Below are 15964 nucleotides of genomic sequence, written 5' to 3' on the forward strand. Positions count from 1 at the left end.
TACGAATTGGACCCCTCCCCGTCTACACTCTTGGCGATCCGGGAGCTGGTCACTGAGCACAACCATATGGCTGATCAAGAGATAACCCATAGATCTCGACGCATTAAGGCTCGGTATTATGGCGAGGGGGGCAGATCTGGTTGCTCCCTAGCCCAGAAGCTGGCTGCCCCACATGCCAGGACTATATTACGGAGATCCTCGACGAGGCGAGGGAAGCACACCACACTACAGCTGAAATTAGTGGGACCATACTCGACTTCTATACCAAATTATATGCAAATAGGACCATGGTAGAGCAGGACGATATACACACTTATTTAGACGACGTTGCCCTTGGGTGGCTGTCTTCCAATCACAGGGAAGATCTCACGCAACCTTTTGACAAGGAGAACATGAAACTGGCTATTATGTCCCTTCCCACTTGTAAGGCTGCAGGATTGGACGAGCTCCCTAGTGAGTTTTACAAGGCGTATGCGGATATGTTGGCCCCCAGACTTCTTGAGGTATACGCGGAGGCGTATGACATGGGTCGTCTCCCGGCCTCCTTAAGAGAAGCCCTTTTGGTTATGCTATTGAAGCCTGATAAGGCTTCTAATCGCTGTGACTCCTACAGGCTTCTCTCAATTATTAACATTGCTAAGATATTGGCCAAAATGATTGCTCTCCGGTTGTAGCCCCTCGTTCCAATGCTGGTACTTCCTGACCAGTCAGGGTTTGTGCCCGCCTGGTCCACCACACACAATCTCTGCACGTTGTTCGCCACACTGCCCTATTTTGAATCTGATTTTTAGGCCGTAGCGGTGCTGCTTGACGCAGCAAAGGCATTTGATTCCCTTTAATGGGATTACATGTTTACTGTTCTCACGAGAATGGGTCTCCCCACCTTCTTCCTCCAGTGGATCAGAGTCCTCTATACCGAGCCGGTAGCCAGGGTTCGTGTAAATCGCTGGGTGTCCTTGGTCTTTCCCATTGACAGGGGCACACCGTAGGGTTGTCACCGATGCTATTTGCACTGGCTTTAGAACCTCTAGCCTGAAAGCTATGCCAGTTGCATGCATCGGCGGCATTGCGTTTCCGACAGCACCCGCTGGTAGTCTCGCTTTATGCAGACGACATGCTTCTGTATGTTCGAGAACCTGCAACCTACCTCCCAGCATTGCTACGCGAATATGTGAAATTTGAAGGTTTCTCCGGCTTAGGGATTAACTGGGCCAAGTCGATGGTGTTTACCCTGACGGCCAGCACTTGTGAGATTGAACTGGACTTCCCGCTGTCCTGGACTCCGGACCCGGTGAAATACCTGGGTATCTGGCTACATAGGGACCCTGAGCCGGTAATCGCCATGAACTATGGTCGCACCATTTCACAAATCACAGATAAGGCTGAGCGCTGGGCCCGGCTTCCTCTCTCGCTTGTGGACCGCATTGCGGTGACAAAAATGACCATCTTACCCAAATTATTGTATCTCTTTGTGAATATTCCTATACGTCTGAACCTCTCTCTTTTTAAAACACTAGTCTGCCTTATTGTCGTTTGTCTGGGGAGGTAAAAAACCTTGATGTAGCTGGAACACTCTTGTACAACCATTTGACTGTGGTGGCTTTGAGGCACCGCACATGCTTCTCTACTATTTGTGCACCTAAGCACATTTCGCTCACTATTGGTGTTACCCGCAGCAGTTCCTACCCCACACGGCAATAGAGGCTGATGAAATTCTCCTGTTGCAGCTTGTGGCTGCAGTCCACTTGGGTGGTGGTGGCGGCGGCCCCCAGGAAGTGATTAGCCCAGTACTATGTACCGCCTGGGCCTGGCAGGCCCTTGCCTGACGGGCACAGCGAGACTACCTTTATGCCCCTGATCTGCCCGTGGCGGCGCATCCAGATATCTCTGTGGCACGGGACCGCTTGGCTTTGCGTGCACTGCAGGCGGTTGGTGTGGTACAGATGAGTGACCTATACAAACAGGGCCAGTTCTGTTCGCTGCCGGATGTTCAGACGGGTCGGACTTATGGTCCGATGCTGAGCTTCACATATGTAAGGGTGCGACAGGCGGTCAGAACAATCTACCCTGCCTATCCGACTGAGCCACAGCCGCTGCGTGCACTGCAGGCGGTGCTGGCGGGAGAGGAGCGCAAGGGTTTGATCACTAGACTATATGCTGCCTCCCTACGTGAGAATGAGCCAGGAGAACATCCTTCATATCTTAAATGAAATGCAGACCTGGGGTATGTCTTGCCACGTGATCATTGGCAGTTCTGCTTTACGCTGACTGGTCTCCTCACGGCCAACTGCAATCTGCGTATCATCCATTTAAAATTTCTACACCAGCTATACTACACTCCGCTGCAATTGCGTAAATATGGATTGCATGATACAGCCTGTTGCGTGCGTTGTGGACAAGCTGATGCCGACTTTTTTTTTGGCTCCTACGAGCTGTTGGTTACGTTGCACTGTATATTTCTGCAGCATTTCTTGCTTAAAAATGCTTGTGTGGATTCCCGCTATATTGATACTGATGTCTCCCCATGGGAGCGAGTGTACTGTAACTGCAAGCTATTCAATAAACAAATAATTTTTTTAAAAAAGTAACCTTTAGCAAATGTGGCACCTTTCTTTTGATGTCAGCAGCTTTACTAATACAGATTTAATGCTGTGGGTAACATTGAAGTCAACCTACTGTCCCGAACCAGACTTTTAAAAGCAAAACTCAGTGGCTATAACTTATAATAATTACCATGTGCCATGTTTCAAGTCCCTGAATGAGGTTTGCATATCTGTCTGTCTGTCTTTGTTTATTTGTTTATTATGGGCCTACACTTGTTGTTGCATTTTGCCAAAGTCACCTATAGCGCATATCCCTAAAGAGAAGAGGCCCCCCCACAGTACTCTTTAGCATTTGTGTTGGTTTGTATCTGGGGTGGAGTTACTGCCCTTTCTGCGAGGTCTCTCAGTGGTGCTGAAGTCCTCCCTCTCCCCGGGCTACAGGTCTCAGAACTCCCGAGTCAGTGCTTCATACATAAGGAATTGTGCCGAAGGCAATTCATAATGCTCCATCAGATCCTCCAGCGGCAGTAGTGTTCCTTGCTTATAGCAGTTCCATGTGGGGGAAAGTGAACAGGGTGATAATACAATATGGTATTTTGGCTGATTGAATATATTTGTGGAAAAATATGATAGAAACATGAACTGATTACGATTTTATTGTTACTTTGTAGTGACCCCAGATTCTTGTACTGTTCCTCAGGTAGCCTATTCAGTAATATATTAACCAAGAAGGCAGATCTTGCCTCCGCCACAAGGAGTTCAGGATCCACATACAGAGCTTCATAACAGTTGCATAACTCAGCATTAATAGAGGTAGGGGATTACCGGGATTGGCCATCTCTCAGCATTATCCAAGGCTTGCAGTTTACCTTCCTGGGCCTGCAGTTCCTCATTCAATTCTTTTGGATACCAACTGTGTGACCAAATCAATGGTTACGCACCACTACCATAAATGCCTCCCATTCCACTATGCTCGAGGAAGCAGAGCCCCGGTTATGAGCAAAATAATCAGAGGTTACTCATGCCAGGGAGTCATAGTAGCATGTGTCCTCGAGGGAGGATGGGTTAAGATGCCAAATGGGGATACGCAGGCGGCCCCCCACAAGTCGGAACCCCAGCAGGACAAGGCTATGATCAGACAATGTGCGCCCTAAGTATTAAGAAGAAGTGAGGCATTGGCTAAGCCAATGAGAGCACACAAATTGGTCTATCCGGGTGTGAAGCCAATGGATATGGGAGAAATATGAGTAATCTCGATCTACCCCATGCTTGATTCTCTACGCAGTCACCATCCCCCAATGCTCCAGCCTGTCCCGTAGACCCTCTGCCCGCCTGTGAGTCGGGGCTCCCAGCAGTGGAGGAGGGAAGGTGGAGGAGGTGTAGAGCGGTGCACCAGCACATCGAATACACAATCAATAAAAATCGCCACCCAGTATTGAGCTGTCGGTAAGAACACCCGCCATATGAACCGAGAGGGACTGAAGGAATGCCACCTGATCCTGGTTTGGTGCATACACACTCCCCAATGTTATTTCCTTCACGAACAATCAGCTCTCAAGAGAGACATATCTACCCTCCTTGTCTATGACAGAGCAGGTAAGTTCAAAGGGGGTCCCCACCCTGATCCATATCAGGGTTCCCATGTCATAGGCTGAGTAGGAGGTGGCGTACAATTGGCCGCACTGTCTACCTCTCAACCGGTCAATATCATCCCCAGCCAAGTGCATCTCCTGAAGCATAGCCTCTTGCACCCCCTGCCATCCTAGGTATCTATAAATGTTGTGTCTCTTGGAGGCTGATCCCATGCCTCTAATGTTCCAATAAATGAAGGGCAATGAATGCTGTTGGTCAGTCTTGTAATGTCACAAAATACTGGAACCACTGTTACCACTCATGACCCCACCCACCCCTGCATCTGCCCGTCCATCTGGTGATGTGCATTGCGGATCTTGGGCAAACAAAATAAAAAAAAAAAAGAAAGGAGGAAAAGAAAAGCATGACCAACTCACAACCATGAACTCCCCAATCCAAAAGCAGCACAGCAATGACTGGCCGTCCAAACTGAATTTTATGAAACATAACCTGAATGGATAACTCTCCCATTCAGCCAGCAAGGGCTTTTCTGTAGATCGCAGACCAAGGTGAGCTGGCCGGATTGATACAATGTCAGCCAAGTGTATGGTGAACAGATCAAGGATCCCCCCCCAGCGATCAATCATACCCACACACATTTCAATCAGGAATTTCGTAAAGGTGTAGAACTTAGTTTAAATGCCCACCTTTTCCTCCCACCTCACCCAAACAACTCTCCATGCCAGCATCAATAGGATCACAAAATAGCAAAGAATATCAAATCAGTTCTTCAGCTGTCTGAGAATTCACTAAAGGGAGTCCGGTGTCGTTGCCGTTAGAGAACACTGAGTCAGTCAGCACAGATTTCTGTTCAGAAGAGGTTCCAGCTCCTGAGGTTGGTTTGGTTGGCATCACGATGTCTGCTACCACCTGGAGGGCAGCTTCTTGCTTCAGTTCAGTCTGTGAGGGAGACGGGCCACTCCTAGAGCTGCCCCTTAGTGTCCTGCGTGGTCGTTATCTCACACTGTCGGGACGCCGCTGATCTTGAGCGTGCCCTTGGGTAGGGTAGTCCCCGACTTATATGCCTTCTGCCAGGCCATCGCTGACTCTGGGTCCTTCCAGAAGTGTGTGGTTCCCTCACAGATAATCCAGAGTTTAGACGGAAACATCAGAGATTATTTTACGCCATTATCACGTAGTGCCTTCTTAACCTCCAGAAAGGAGACCCTCTTGATCTGTACCACTGCGGTAAAGTCTGGGAAGATCAAGACCCTGCTATTGTCTACTGTGAAGGGGCCCTCTGAGCGTGCCCTCTGCAGTATTATGTCTCTATCCCGATAGTGTAGCAGCCAGGCCACAACTGGCCTAGGGACCTGCCTGGGGCCGGTTGGCACGCAGGGACCCGATGAGCTCGTTCTAGTGCAAAGAAAGGGGAAAGTAAATCATGGGCCACCTCTGACCACAGTCAGCTGTCCAGGTAGGCCACCATATCACCATTCTCCAATCCCTCAGAACGGCCAACCACTCGGATGTTGTTGCGCCGATTGCGTCTTCCTGCATCCTCTGTGTGACGTTCAAGGAGCTGGGCCCTATCCCGCAGTTCGACTACCTGGCCCGTGGGTGTTGAGCATTCAGGACTGAGTTCTTGTACAGAAGTTTCCGCCTCCTTGATTCGGTCTGCTAACTAGTAGTGTTCTGCCTGCAACAAGCCAAGGCCCACTGATACCATGCTAATGTCCTGCTGAATGGTGGCCTTAATATCAGCTATGGCCACGAGTATCTTGTCGAGCTGAAGACTTATGGGGTTTGTAGCTTGGGTGGCATCACTATCTTCTACGGAGAGATTGCGGGGGTGGTCAATAGTGTCAGACGGGGCTCCGTAAACTTGGTTCTGGGTTTCCCCATCTCTGCGGCAGTAGATGAGGAGCAGGATGGTCTGCGCTATAAGGAGGTCCAGCGCATCCCAACACAGCTTGTCCATAGTGTTGCAGGCAGAGCCAAGGGTTGGCAATGTGTCTGATCCTGTCCTACGGTCATACAGGTGTTTTGAGAGTATAGGAGAACAATTTAGAGGAAAGTCAAACAGCTCAAAGGACCCGAGCAGCGGGGAATTATTAAAGACCCCAGTTGGAACAGCTCAGCTCTTTCCAATATTTAGCGTGGCACAGTGTGAGGGCTTCAGAGAGGCAAGCCCTATGGCTAGGGTGTGGGTGCATTCTCAACGGTGCCACACCAGTGAGAGAACGCCCACTCTGCAGGGTGTGATGACTCGGGGGTGACAAAAAAGGCAAGAGGGCCACCAGTCAACAATCCACTCACCCTGGCTTACTGGTAGACCACTGCGGTCCGCCGCAGGCTCCCTTGTGCCCACAGGATCATGGCAGGGCAAGGCAGGTTGATGCCGTTATGTTAACCGGTCGTAACTTTGTCCCTGAGGTCAAGGCAATGCCCCGGCAGCTTGTCGCAGGCACCACTCCCAAGCGGTGCCACTCAGTAGCCTTCAGTGCTTTGACAGCCGGATCACTAGCTTCTAGTGTTCCCTGTATTTAGGGAGTTAGGCCCTTCCCTGGTCTCTGGCTTCAGCCCCACACGATATCCACGAGGCCTGTTTCCCTCTGCCAAGCACTTTCAGGGCAACCAGGGCTGCCAAGAGCAGCCAGCGGCCTTCAGGTTGCGCCGGGGGTTTAAATAGCCGCACCATGGATGGCATATCTCACTTGACCTGGAGCAGTCCTTCCGGGAAGGCCTCACCCGCGAAGAATCCCCCAGATTGCTACCCGTGAGAAAAGGGAGGGGACTCAGCAGCTGTGCAGCAGTTGGGAGCACCCTGGCAGGCCCGGGAGCAATGTTGAGTCACCGGCGTGAATGATGTCTCCCTTAGGGTGACCAACTGGCATTGGTGCAAATTCAGGACGGTGAGTGTAAAAATTCAGGACAAAGGGTCAAAATTCAGGACACAAATTCAGGACAGAAGGTCAAAATTCAGGACAAACCTTCAGGTAAGTTTTACAGACACATCAGAGGAGGTCGCGCAATAGTATATAAGTAAGCCCAGCCATATCCAAACCTATTCAACCATTTGCAAACCTATCCATCATGTATCCTTCCATCTATCATTTCACTCATCCATCCCTTCATCCATCCATTCACTCATCCATCCATCCACCCTTTCACCCTATCCATCTGTCCACTCATCTACACATCCATCCATTCACTCATCCGTCCAGCCATCCTTTCACTTACTCATCCATCCACCCAGTCACTCATCCTTCAACCCATCCACCCTTTCAGTCATCCATCCATCCTCCCTTTCTCTCTCCATCGACCCTTTCACTTAGCCATCCTTCCATCCACCCACCCGTCCATCCATCTACTCATCCACTCATGAATCCATCCATTGACCCTATCACTCATCCATTTATCCTTTCACTCCTTCACTCATCTATTCATCCTTTTGTCCACCTACCCTCCCTTTCGCTCACTCATCCATCCTTTCATCCACCCTTGCACTTATCAATTCATCAATCCATCCATCATTTCACTCATCCATCCACCCACTCACTCATCATCCACCTTTTCACTCATCCACCCTTTCACTCATCCATCCACCCTTTTACCCATCCAGCTACCCTTCCACCCATACATCCAGCTATTTACCTTTTCTCTCATCCATCCTTCCACTCCCTCATCAATCCATCTATCCTCTCTCATCCATCTATTCAATCTTTCATTCATCCATTCACCCTTTCACTAATTCATCCAGCCATCCACCCATCCCTTCACTTACTCACTCACTGACCTTTTCATATTAATTTTGAGCTGAGCCTTTTTGAGAAGAGGCCCATCAAGAACTTCACCCTCGCTGCAGGAGCCATTCCAGGACTGCGACAGAAGCCACCCAGGGCGGAGACAGGATCCACCATGGGGCGGGCGGGGGGTCGGGGATGGCAGGAGCCATCGCAAGCAGGGGGGGGGGCAGGAGCCACCACATGGGGGGGCAGGAGCCATCACAAGGGTGGGGCAGGACCCATCACAGGCGGGGGGAACAGGATCCACCAGGGTGGGCACAGGGGGAGCATGCAGTATTCTAGTATCATCTTGGTCTCTTCCAGGGTGGGGTAGGGTTCCTCACCCCCTCCTGGGCAAGACACCGAGACGACAGGCTCTCTTTCTAAAATGTTAGTTTTGCCATCCCCACTGTGATGTACAGTACTTAAAGGAGATACTCCAAGAGAACTGATTTAACTGATTGTCCTCCATACTTTGTTAATCAGTGTGGGTGCGATTGTGCCATTTCTTTATTTTATTGCATTATAGACTGCATGTTTGAAGAACCGAGGTTTGCTTACAATTTAGTAACAGTAATTAAGCTCTGTGAAGAGAACCACGTGCTGCCTTGGTGTAATCAGGACCGGTTCTACGATTTTTGGGGCCCTGGGCAGGAAGGGAATGTGTGAGGCCCCTCTAAATTGCAGAGACATGACCTATTCAGGGCTGTTTGCATCTGAATAGATGCCCCTGCGCCTGAAGCTGCAGCCCCTCCCTCTCAGTCACCTTCAAGCACCTCTTAACAGCTCATCAAGGGCTGAAGGTGGGAGGGTTGCCATCCCGCTGTGCCTCTCCAATGCTGCTGGGTATCTGAGCTTTGGTACTGCATCGGAGTCTGTTACACCCGACCTCAACAGCATCGGAGTCAAGAAGGGTGGAAGCTGTGCCGGCTTTAGGGTGGTGCGATCGGTGCCCGGTTAAAATTACGGACAAATGGCGTCCGTTAAAGAATCCTTCACGGACAACGGACAGACGGCCGAAATTACGGACTGTCCGTGAAATTTACGGACGGTTGGTCACCCTAGCTCGGCTCACCACCTGAGGGCCGTAGCCAGAGCGGGCAGAATGCCGCATCGCTGAGAGGCAGGGCAGCCTGCGCTACTGGGCCCCTCCTCCTCCCATGCTGTTCCAGTCCCCTGTTGATCGCCCTGCAGATCTCTCAGCCACTGGACCCATCGCAGCCGCATGCTGTCACACTCCCACTCTGCCGTAGGGCTGCTCCAGCTCCACCTAGGTGTCCACAGGAGGTGGGTGTGCAGCAGGCCAAGTCCCCCGTACCACCAATTCTCCTTCCCCACCGCGCTCTCCAAGGGCCGTTGGCAGGTCTGACTGTGGGGGAATTCCCAGGAGGCTGGGAGGGCCGGTGGGTTAGTTAGCAGACAGTTTTCGCCGGGTGGCAAGCTCGTAACCCGGCCCAGCACGGATCTTGTTTACTAAGCGTCTGGTGCGGTTGCCATCTTGGCCACACTCCGAATCCCATTCGTTGATAGAAAAAGAAAGCCAGCCTATGGTAAGCTTTGTGTTAGAAAGAGGACAGGAGTACGCAAAGGTAAGACCCTCGCTAATATAAAATCAAAGATATAAGCTATAAGAGGGATATCATCTAAGTCCACAAGCATTTTGATCCTCAACAAAATGTATGCACTACTGGTACTGTGGAGTTTGGGGAGATATTTGGATTTGCCTTGGTTCAAAAACAATCCTTCAAGCAAATTATTCGAAAATGTACTTCCCCCATTTAAATAAAAGAGATGAAGGACATGACTGATTTCACAATGAGTTTTGTACGAAATGAATGCGTTGTAGTTTCCAAGAAAATGATTTATTGTGGGTGAGGCAGGGAGGGATTTGAGACATTCTGAGTGATCCTTTCAGATAAGACGTCCATTAATTTCTCTAAATGTAATTCAAGTTTTCCTGTTTTTCTAGTATGCACAATCTGCAGCCTGTGGTTTCTCCGGATGAGCAGAGCTATCAGGACACAGATGCCCAGCTTCAGGAACAAGAACGCATTATTACTATATCGTATGCTTTGGCTTCTGAGGCATCCCAACGTAGCAAGCAGGTTGCAGGTAATACATTGTTTCAGCTTCCTTTATTTTACGTGCACACGTGCCTTTATGGTTGAATTGATGAGTCCAAAGGGAAAAGCTTTTGATGTCACTTACAATACTTACTAAAGTCCCTTTTGATGAATCTGCACTTAATGTTCCAAAAAGTGTACTTGCATAAAATTTTGATTTGTTTTTTAAAGGCTGACAATAGGGGCATGGATGGAGTCCAAAGTTCTATTTTCCCTTTTAAAATTCTTAAAGGAACTGTTATTGAACAACCCGCAACAGAGCCTGAATGTATTGAGACAAAATTAGGACTTGTAGATCACGTTTGACTCAATTCACATTCTTTTATTTGTGTAACTTCAATTCTTTCATTGTTTTTTGAAAAATGACCAAAAATCGAGGGGCAGAAAATGTAGAAATAGGTTGCTGTATGGTTTGCTAACTGGTTCATGATTTTTAAAAAACAAATTGTATCCCTCCATTTCTTTGGCTTCCAGGAGCTGATTACGTATGTGGTGGAAGTCCTTTTAAGGTCTACTAAATTATGGTTTGGTTTGCAAACCTCATTTGTAATCCGAATTTTGTGGGACCACGTTGGGGCAGAGGTGCTTCATTCTCAGTAGCGGCCTGTCCCCTGCCAAAGTGGCGGGGTGGGCCGGAGCAGTGAGAAGGGAGGTAAGGAGCGGGGAGGGTTCTGGTAAAATAAAATAAAAAAAACTTACCTGATCGCTGCCGCCGTCTCCAGCAGCATCGCACTCTTACGTCTTCTGGGCACAGGCTCCCAGAATGCACTGTGGCCAATCCTGACACTACATGAAAGCAGCATCTGGATTGGCATGAGAACCTGCAACTTGCGCTCCCAGGCAGACTGGGAGCCTGTGCCTGCTCTCTCCAGCAACACAGCTGGGGCTGGAGATAGCTTCACTGTGCATGAGGGTTTGGCCAGCCTGAGACAGCCGGCCAAACCCTCATACGCGATGAAGCGAGGGCACACCACTCCCCCACCAGCAGTGTCATCCCCTAGACCCACCCCCTAAGACTCGTCAGAGTCCTAGGGCAGGTCCAACAGATTACAATAAAACAGGTTTAAAATCCGTTTTGCTACAGTTTTATTTGCTGGTGGTGGCAGGGGGACGGCGCTCCTCCGCTGTAATGGAGCATCCGCCTCTGTTCATTCTACCTTCTCTGCAGACCAGGGCATAGACGTGGGAGGTACAAAAAAAGACCCTAACAAAAAAATTAATTTTTGGGATCCATGGTTTGCAAACCGATGTAGTCATAAACTGATCTGATGGTTACCTTCTTAACCTCTCTTCCATATTTAGGGTACCCAAAATAATCAGAGATCTGTAGACCGAGAGTTGGTCCATGACCTCAAAAATATGTGAAAAGAGAATAGGTAGTGGGCACAGGGCATGGCCAAAAGTGGTGATGTCTGTGTAGTACCTGCTTGACATGATGGCATGGGTTCTGGGGAAAGGGCATTGCCTAAAGCTGTACCATGTTCCCAGCTCCCCTTGCATGACTTAATTTCTGCCCTGATGAGATTGAGGTTAGGGGGTAGGCCATGGCCTATGGTGACTTTGTAACATTGTTAATGGCTAGAAGGCATGGCTACTCGCAATGCCCTGTGCCCAGTACCAGCCAGAAATGGTAGTGGATGATTAAGCGTGGGCACTCAATAGAAGGTTAGTGGGTATGGGATGATTAAGGGCCAGGCCCAGTGTAATTACAGGTTATGGCCATTGGTCATGCAGTGTTTGCACTACTCACAACAGACAAATTATATTATTAAAAAACCCCATAAATTAAAGAAACTTTGGACCTTATGGTTCTCTACTAAGGTAATATATAAACCTGCATCAAAAATTCCTTTGAAATGCTGAACTCCACTGGTTATATTAGCTGTGCAGTCACAAGTTCTCAGCCCTACTTCACTGCTCATGACTTGATACAAGGTAACACGATTGGCATACGTTAAGACTTCACCAACTACACCATCGATGATGCAGACGATTGCCTCTGGGCCCAGTGCTCCTCTGTGAGGTGTAGACATGCCCGGCGTGCTGGTAGGCTTCTTTACATAAATAAGTCTAGTCTACGTTTACATTGTGTGCTTCTGTCTTTCTATTATCACACAGTTCTACTTCAAAATCATGCAGAAACAAATCATTAGTCAATGAATATTTCAATAATCTTGAAAAATCACCACATTTTTGCTAAATTGCCTGAATTAATTTTGGCGTTTTACTTTGCGTCTAATGCAGATCTGTTAGCGACTATCTTTTCTGTTAAATGTGCATGTCTAATTGTGTTTACTAAAAATCGTGTATGTGATCCCTTCTAGCGCAACAGCTGGCCTTCCCATCTAATGCACCCTTACCTCCTGTATCACAGACACCTCAACCCCCCATAAGCAATGGAGTTCACTACACATTTGTCTAAGCACCTTTAAAAGTAAGGACTAACTGATATTTTCTTGTTGTGTTTGCCTCGTCTTGTCCTTTCAGGTTTTAATTTTTTTTTTAAAACCATACTTTTGATAAAGTACGACCATACAAAATGCCATTAGTTGTGTTATTGCAGTCATTTGGCATGTTTTGTACATTAATGATTTAAATGAGCTTATTTGACAAATGCAATGGGAGTGTGCTACCTTATTAATTAAGTGGACTTCATTGTTACTATGATTAACAATATTTATTATAGTATACAGGAAAATATATTTGCATTTCCACTTCATGAAGCTCATGATGAGAGTATGTGTGAGACTTTAGGCTTAAACTATGTTAAAAACGAATCTCCTCCTTATATGCTGACAAGGGTTTGATATGGCGAGCTTTGTCTACTGATTAATTTCAAGTTAGCTCAGAATTTGCTTTCCAAACCTCTCCTCACTTTAATTAAACAAGTGGTAAAATACTAAGCCTTTAGACTTTTTTGGATGTCTGTCACACTGAGCCAACAGAAAGACACCTGAACTAAACAGTAATTTTTACGTAAAAAATTGCCAGGAGAATTATTTGGTCTAACAAAAAGAAAAAACACAGTGTTGCGTCTCATGTGAAGCTATGGGAAGTACACCGTGTTCTTCTCACAATCTTAGCCCACAACCTGTTTATCTAATTCTTGGAATTCCTGTAGATACTATCTTTTTGGCCCATGCGGACATTATTAATATCTCTCATTTAGAACATGTTCTAATAGTAATGGAAAATCTGTACTATCGATAAGGAATCATGGTCTAATGGAGTGTTCAGTCATGATCGTCACAACATTCCCTAAAGCACGGAAAAAGGAGACTTGTATTTTTGGGTGTGGTCATAAAATATAGAATGGATAAAATCTAAATTGATAATGACAACATCCTATTTGTTGGAACTAACTTTCCTGCTCTTAACTAAGAGAGATGTGCCAGTGTCACCTGAACTTAATTAAATTGAAGTGAGGGCTGCTTTTCTTGGACAGACCTCAAGCAATTTCTGGAAACACAAAGGGCCCAATTACGAGTCGGGTGGATACTGCTCGGCTTGATTGTTAGACCTGGCATCCTTGCAGGGTGTTCGAGGCTCTCCTCCATCCGCGGTATCCAGCCTGCGCCTCATCCCTAGTGGGCCAGTGGGAGAACTCTGCTCTTTTGCTGCTGTTCTGCCTCTCTTGCCTTTTTCCTCTTTTTTATCTTTCCTTATCTGCCTCTTTCCTCTCTGCCCTCTTTTTCTTTTTTTGTCTTCCTTCTGTTTTTCTTTCCTTTGCTTGTGCCATTTCCCCCTCACACTTTTTCCTCACCGCTGCTGCCCCCGCGGACCATCCCCCTCCAGTGTGTCCTTCCTGCCTCCCAGCTGAACCGCCCTTCCCTGATCCCAACTTAATGGTGGCCGCTACATGGCAAGAAGAGCAAGACCACTGACCTGGTAAGTGTAACAGCTCTCCCCCGGTCAGCTTCACCCCTGAGTACAGCCCCTTGAGCCCAGAGCGCTCTGTTGCAGGGTGTTCGAGTCCCTCCTTCACCCGCAGGCTCCTGCCTGCACCTCATCCCTGGTGGTCCAATGGGAGAGTGCTCTGCTCTTCTGCTGTTCTGCCTCTCTTGCCTCTTTTTATATTTCCTTATCTGCCTCTTCCTCTGTGCCCTCTTCTTCTCTTTTTCACTTCCTTCTGTTTCTCTTTCCTTTGCATGTGCTGTTTTTCTCTGCGCTTTCCACCGCCACTGCTGCCCCCACGGCCCATCCAGTGTGTCCTTCCCGCCTCGCAGCTGACTCACCCTCCTCCGATCCCTACTTAATGGTGGCAGGTGCGCAGCAAGAAGAGTAAGAACACTGAACTGGTCAGTGTAACTTCTTTCCCCCGGTCAGCTCCACCACTGAGTACTTTTTCTTGAGCCCTGAGCGCTCTGTTGCAGGGTGTTCGAGGTCCTCCTCCACCTGCAGGCTCCTGCCTGCGCCCTATCCCTGGTGGTCCAGTTGAAGAGCACTCTGCTCTTCTACTGTTCTGCCTCTCTTGCCTATTTTTATCTTTCCTCATCTGACTCTTTTTCTCTTCCTTCTGTTTCTTTTTCCTTTGCTTGTGCCGTTTTCCCCCTTGATTTTCCCCACCGCTGCTGCTCCCACAGCCCCTCCTCCTACAGTGTGACCTTCTCGCCTTGCAGCTGACCCGCCCCCTCCCGATCCCTACTTAATGGCAGCGGCTGCGTGGCAAGAAGAGCAAGACCCCTGACCTGGTCAGTGTAGCTGCCCTCCCCCGCACTGCTCCACCACTTAGTACTGCCCCTTGAGCGCTCTCTTGCAGGGTGTTCGAGGCCCTCCGCCACCCGCAGGCTCCTACCTGCGCCCCATCCCTGGTGGTCCAGTGGGAGAGCACTTTGCTCTCTGCTGTTCTGCCTCTCTTTCCTCTTGCCTCTTTCCATCTTTCTATATCTGCCTCTTTCCTCTTTGCCCTCTTTTTCTCTTCCTTCTGTTTCTTTTTCCTTTGCTTGTGCCGTTTTTGCCCTTGCGTTTCCTCCACCGCTGCTGCCCCCGCAGCCCCTCCCCCTTTCAGTGTGTCCTTCCACCTTGCACCCACCCTCCCACTGATCCCTAATTAATGGCAGCCGGTGCATGGCAAGAAGAGCAAGACCACTGACCTGGTCAATGCGCCTGCTCCCCCCGCACTGCTCCAACCCTGAGTACTGCACCTTGAACCCTGAGCACCCTGTTGCAGGCTGTTCGAGGTCCTCTTACACCCGCAGGCTCCTACCTGCGCCTCGCCCCTGGTGGTCCAGTGGGAGAGCTCTCTGCTCTTCTGCTGTTCTTCCTCTCTTGCCTCTTTCCTCTTTATATCTTTCCTTATCTGCCTCTTCCTCTGTGCTCTCTTTTTCCCTTATTCTCTTCCTTCTGTTTTTCTTTCCTTTGCCTGTGCCGCTTTTCCCCACACTTTTCCCCCTGCTGCTGCCCTCACAGCCTCTCCCCCCTCCAGTGTGTCCTTCCTGCCTCGCAATTGACCCGCCCTCCCCCCGATTCCTACTTAGTGGCAGCCGCTGCACGGCAAGAAGAGCAAGACCACTGACCTGGTAAGTGTAACTGTTCTCCTCCCGGTCAGCTCCACCACTGATTACTGCCCCTTGAGCCCTGAGCGCTCTGTTGTTGCAGGGTGTTCAAGGCCCTCCTCCACCTGCATGCTCCTGCCTGCACCTCATCCCTAGTGGTCCAGTGGGAGAGCACTTCTCTCTTCTGCTGTTATGCCTCTATTTATCTTTCCTTATCTGCCTCTTTCCTCTGTGCTCTCTTTTTCTCTTCCCTCTGTTTCTTTTTCCTTTGCTTGTGCCTTTTTCCCCTTAATTTCCCCCCGCCGCTGCTCACCCCCCTCTCTGCTCAATCCCTAATTAATGGCGCCCGCTGCGCGGCAAGCAGAGCAAGACCACTGACCTGGTCTATGCGACTGATCTCCCCCAGCACTTTCCATGACTGAGTACTGCAACTTGAGCCCTGA

At 49.0% G+C, this 15964-nt stretch overlaps 1 protein-coding gene across 5 annotated transcripts in view; it reads left to right on the forward strand.

The window, feature by feature from the left end:
* Positions 1 to 15964, forward strand: part of PLEKHA7 (pleckstrin homology domain containing A7) — a 954991-nt gene that overhangs the window by 912057 nt on the left and 26970 nt on the right. For 4 of the 5 annotated variants that reach the window (XM_085648087.1, XM_085648088.1, XM_085648091.1 and 1 more), the window contains 2 exons: positions 9873 to 10015; positions 12351 to 12460. In XM_085648087.1, the coding sequence (XP_085504213.1) occupies positions 9873 to 10015; positions 12351 to 12448 (241 nt within the window). In that variant the 3' untranslated portion in view covers positions 12449 to 12460. The remainder of the gene's footprint in view (positions 1 to 9872; positions 10016 to 12350; positions 12461 to 15964) is intronic. The other variant, XM_085648089.1, reaches the window with a different exon arrangement.

Source organism: Triturus cristatus, chromosome 3_2, assembly GCF_964204655.1.
Source record: "Triturus cristatus chromosome 3_2, aTriCri1.1, whole genome shotgun sequence".
Classification (NCBI taxonomy): Eukaryota; Metazoa; Chordata; class Amphibia; order Caudata; family Salamandridae; genus Triturus; species Triturus cristatus.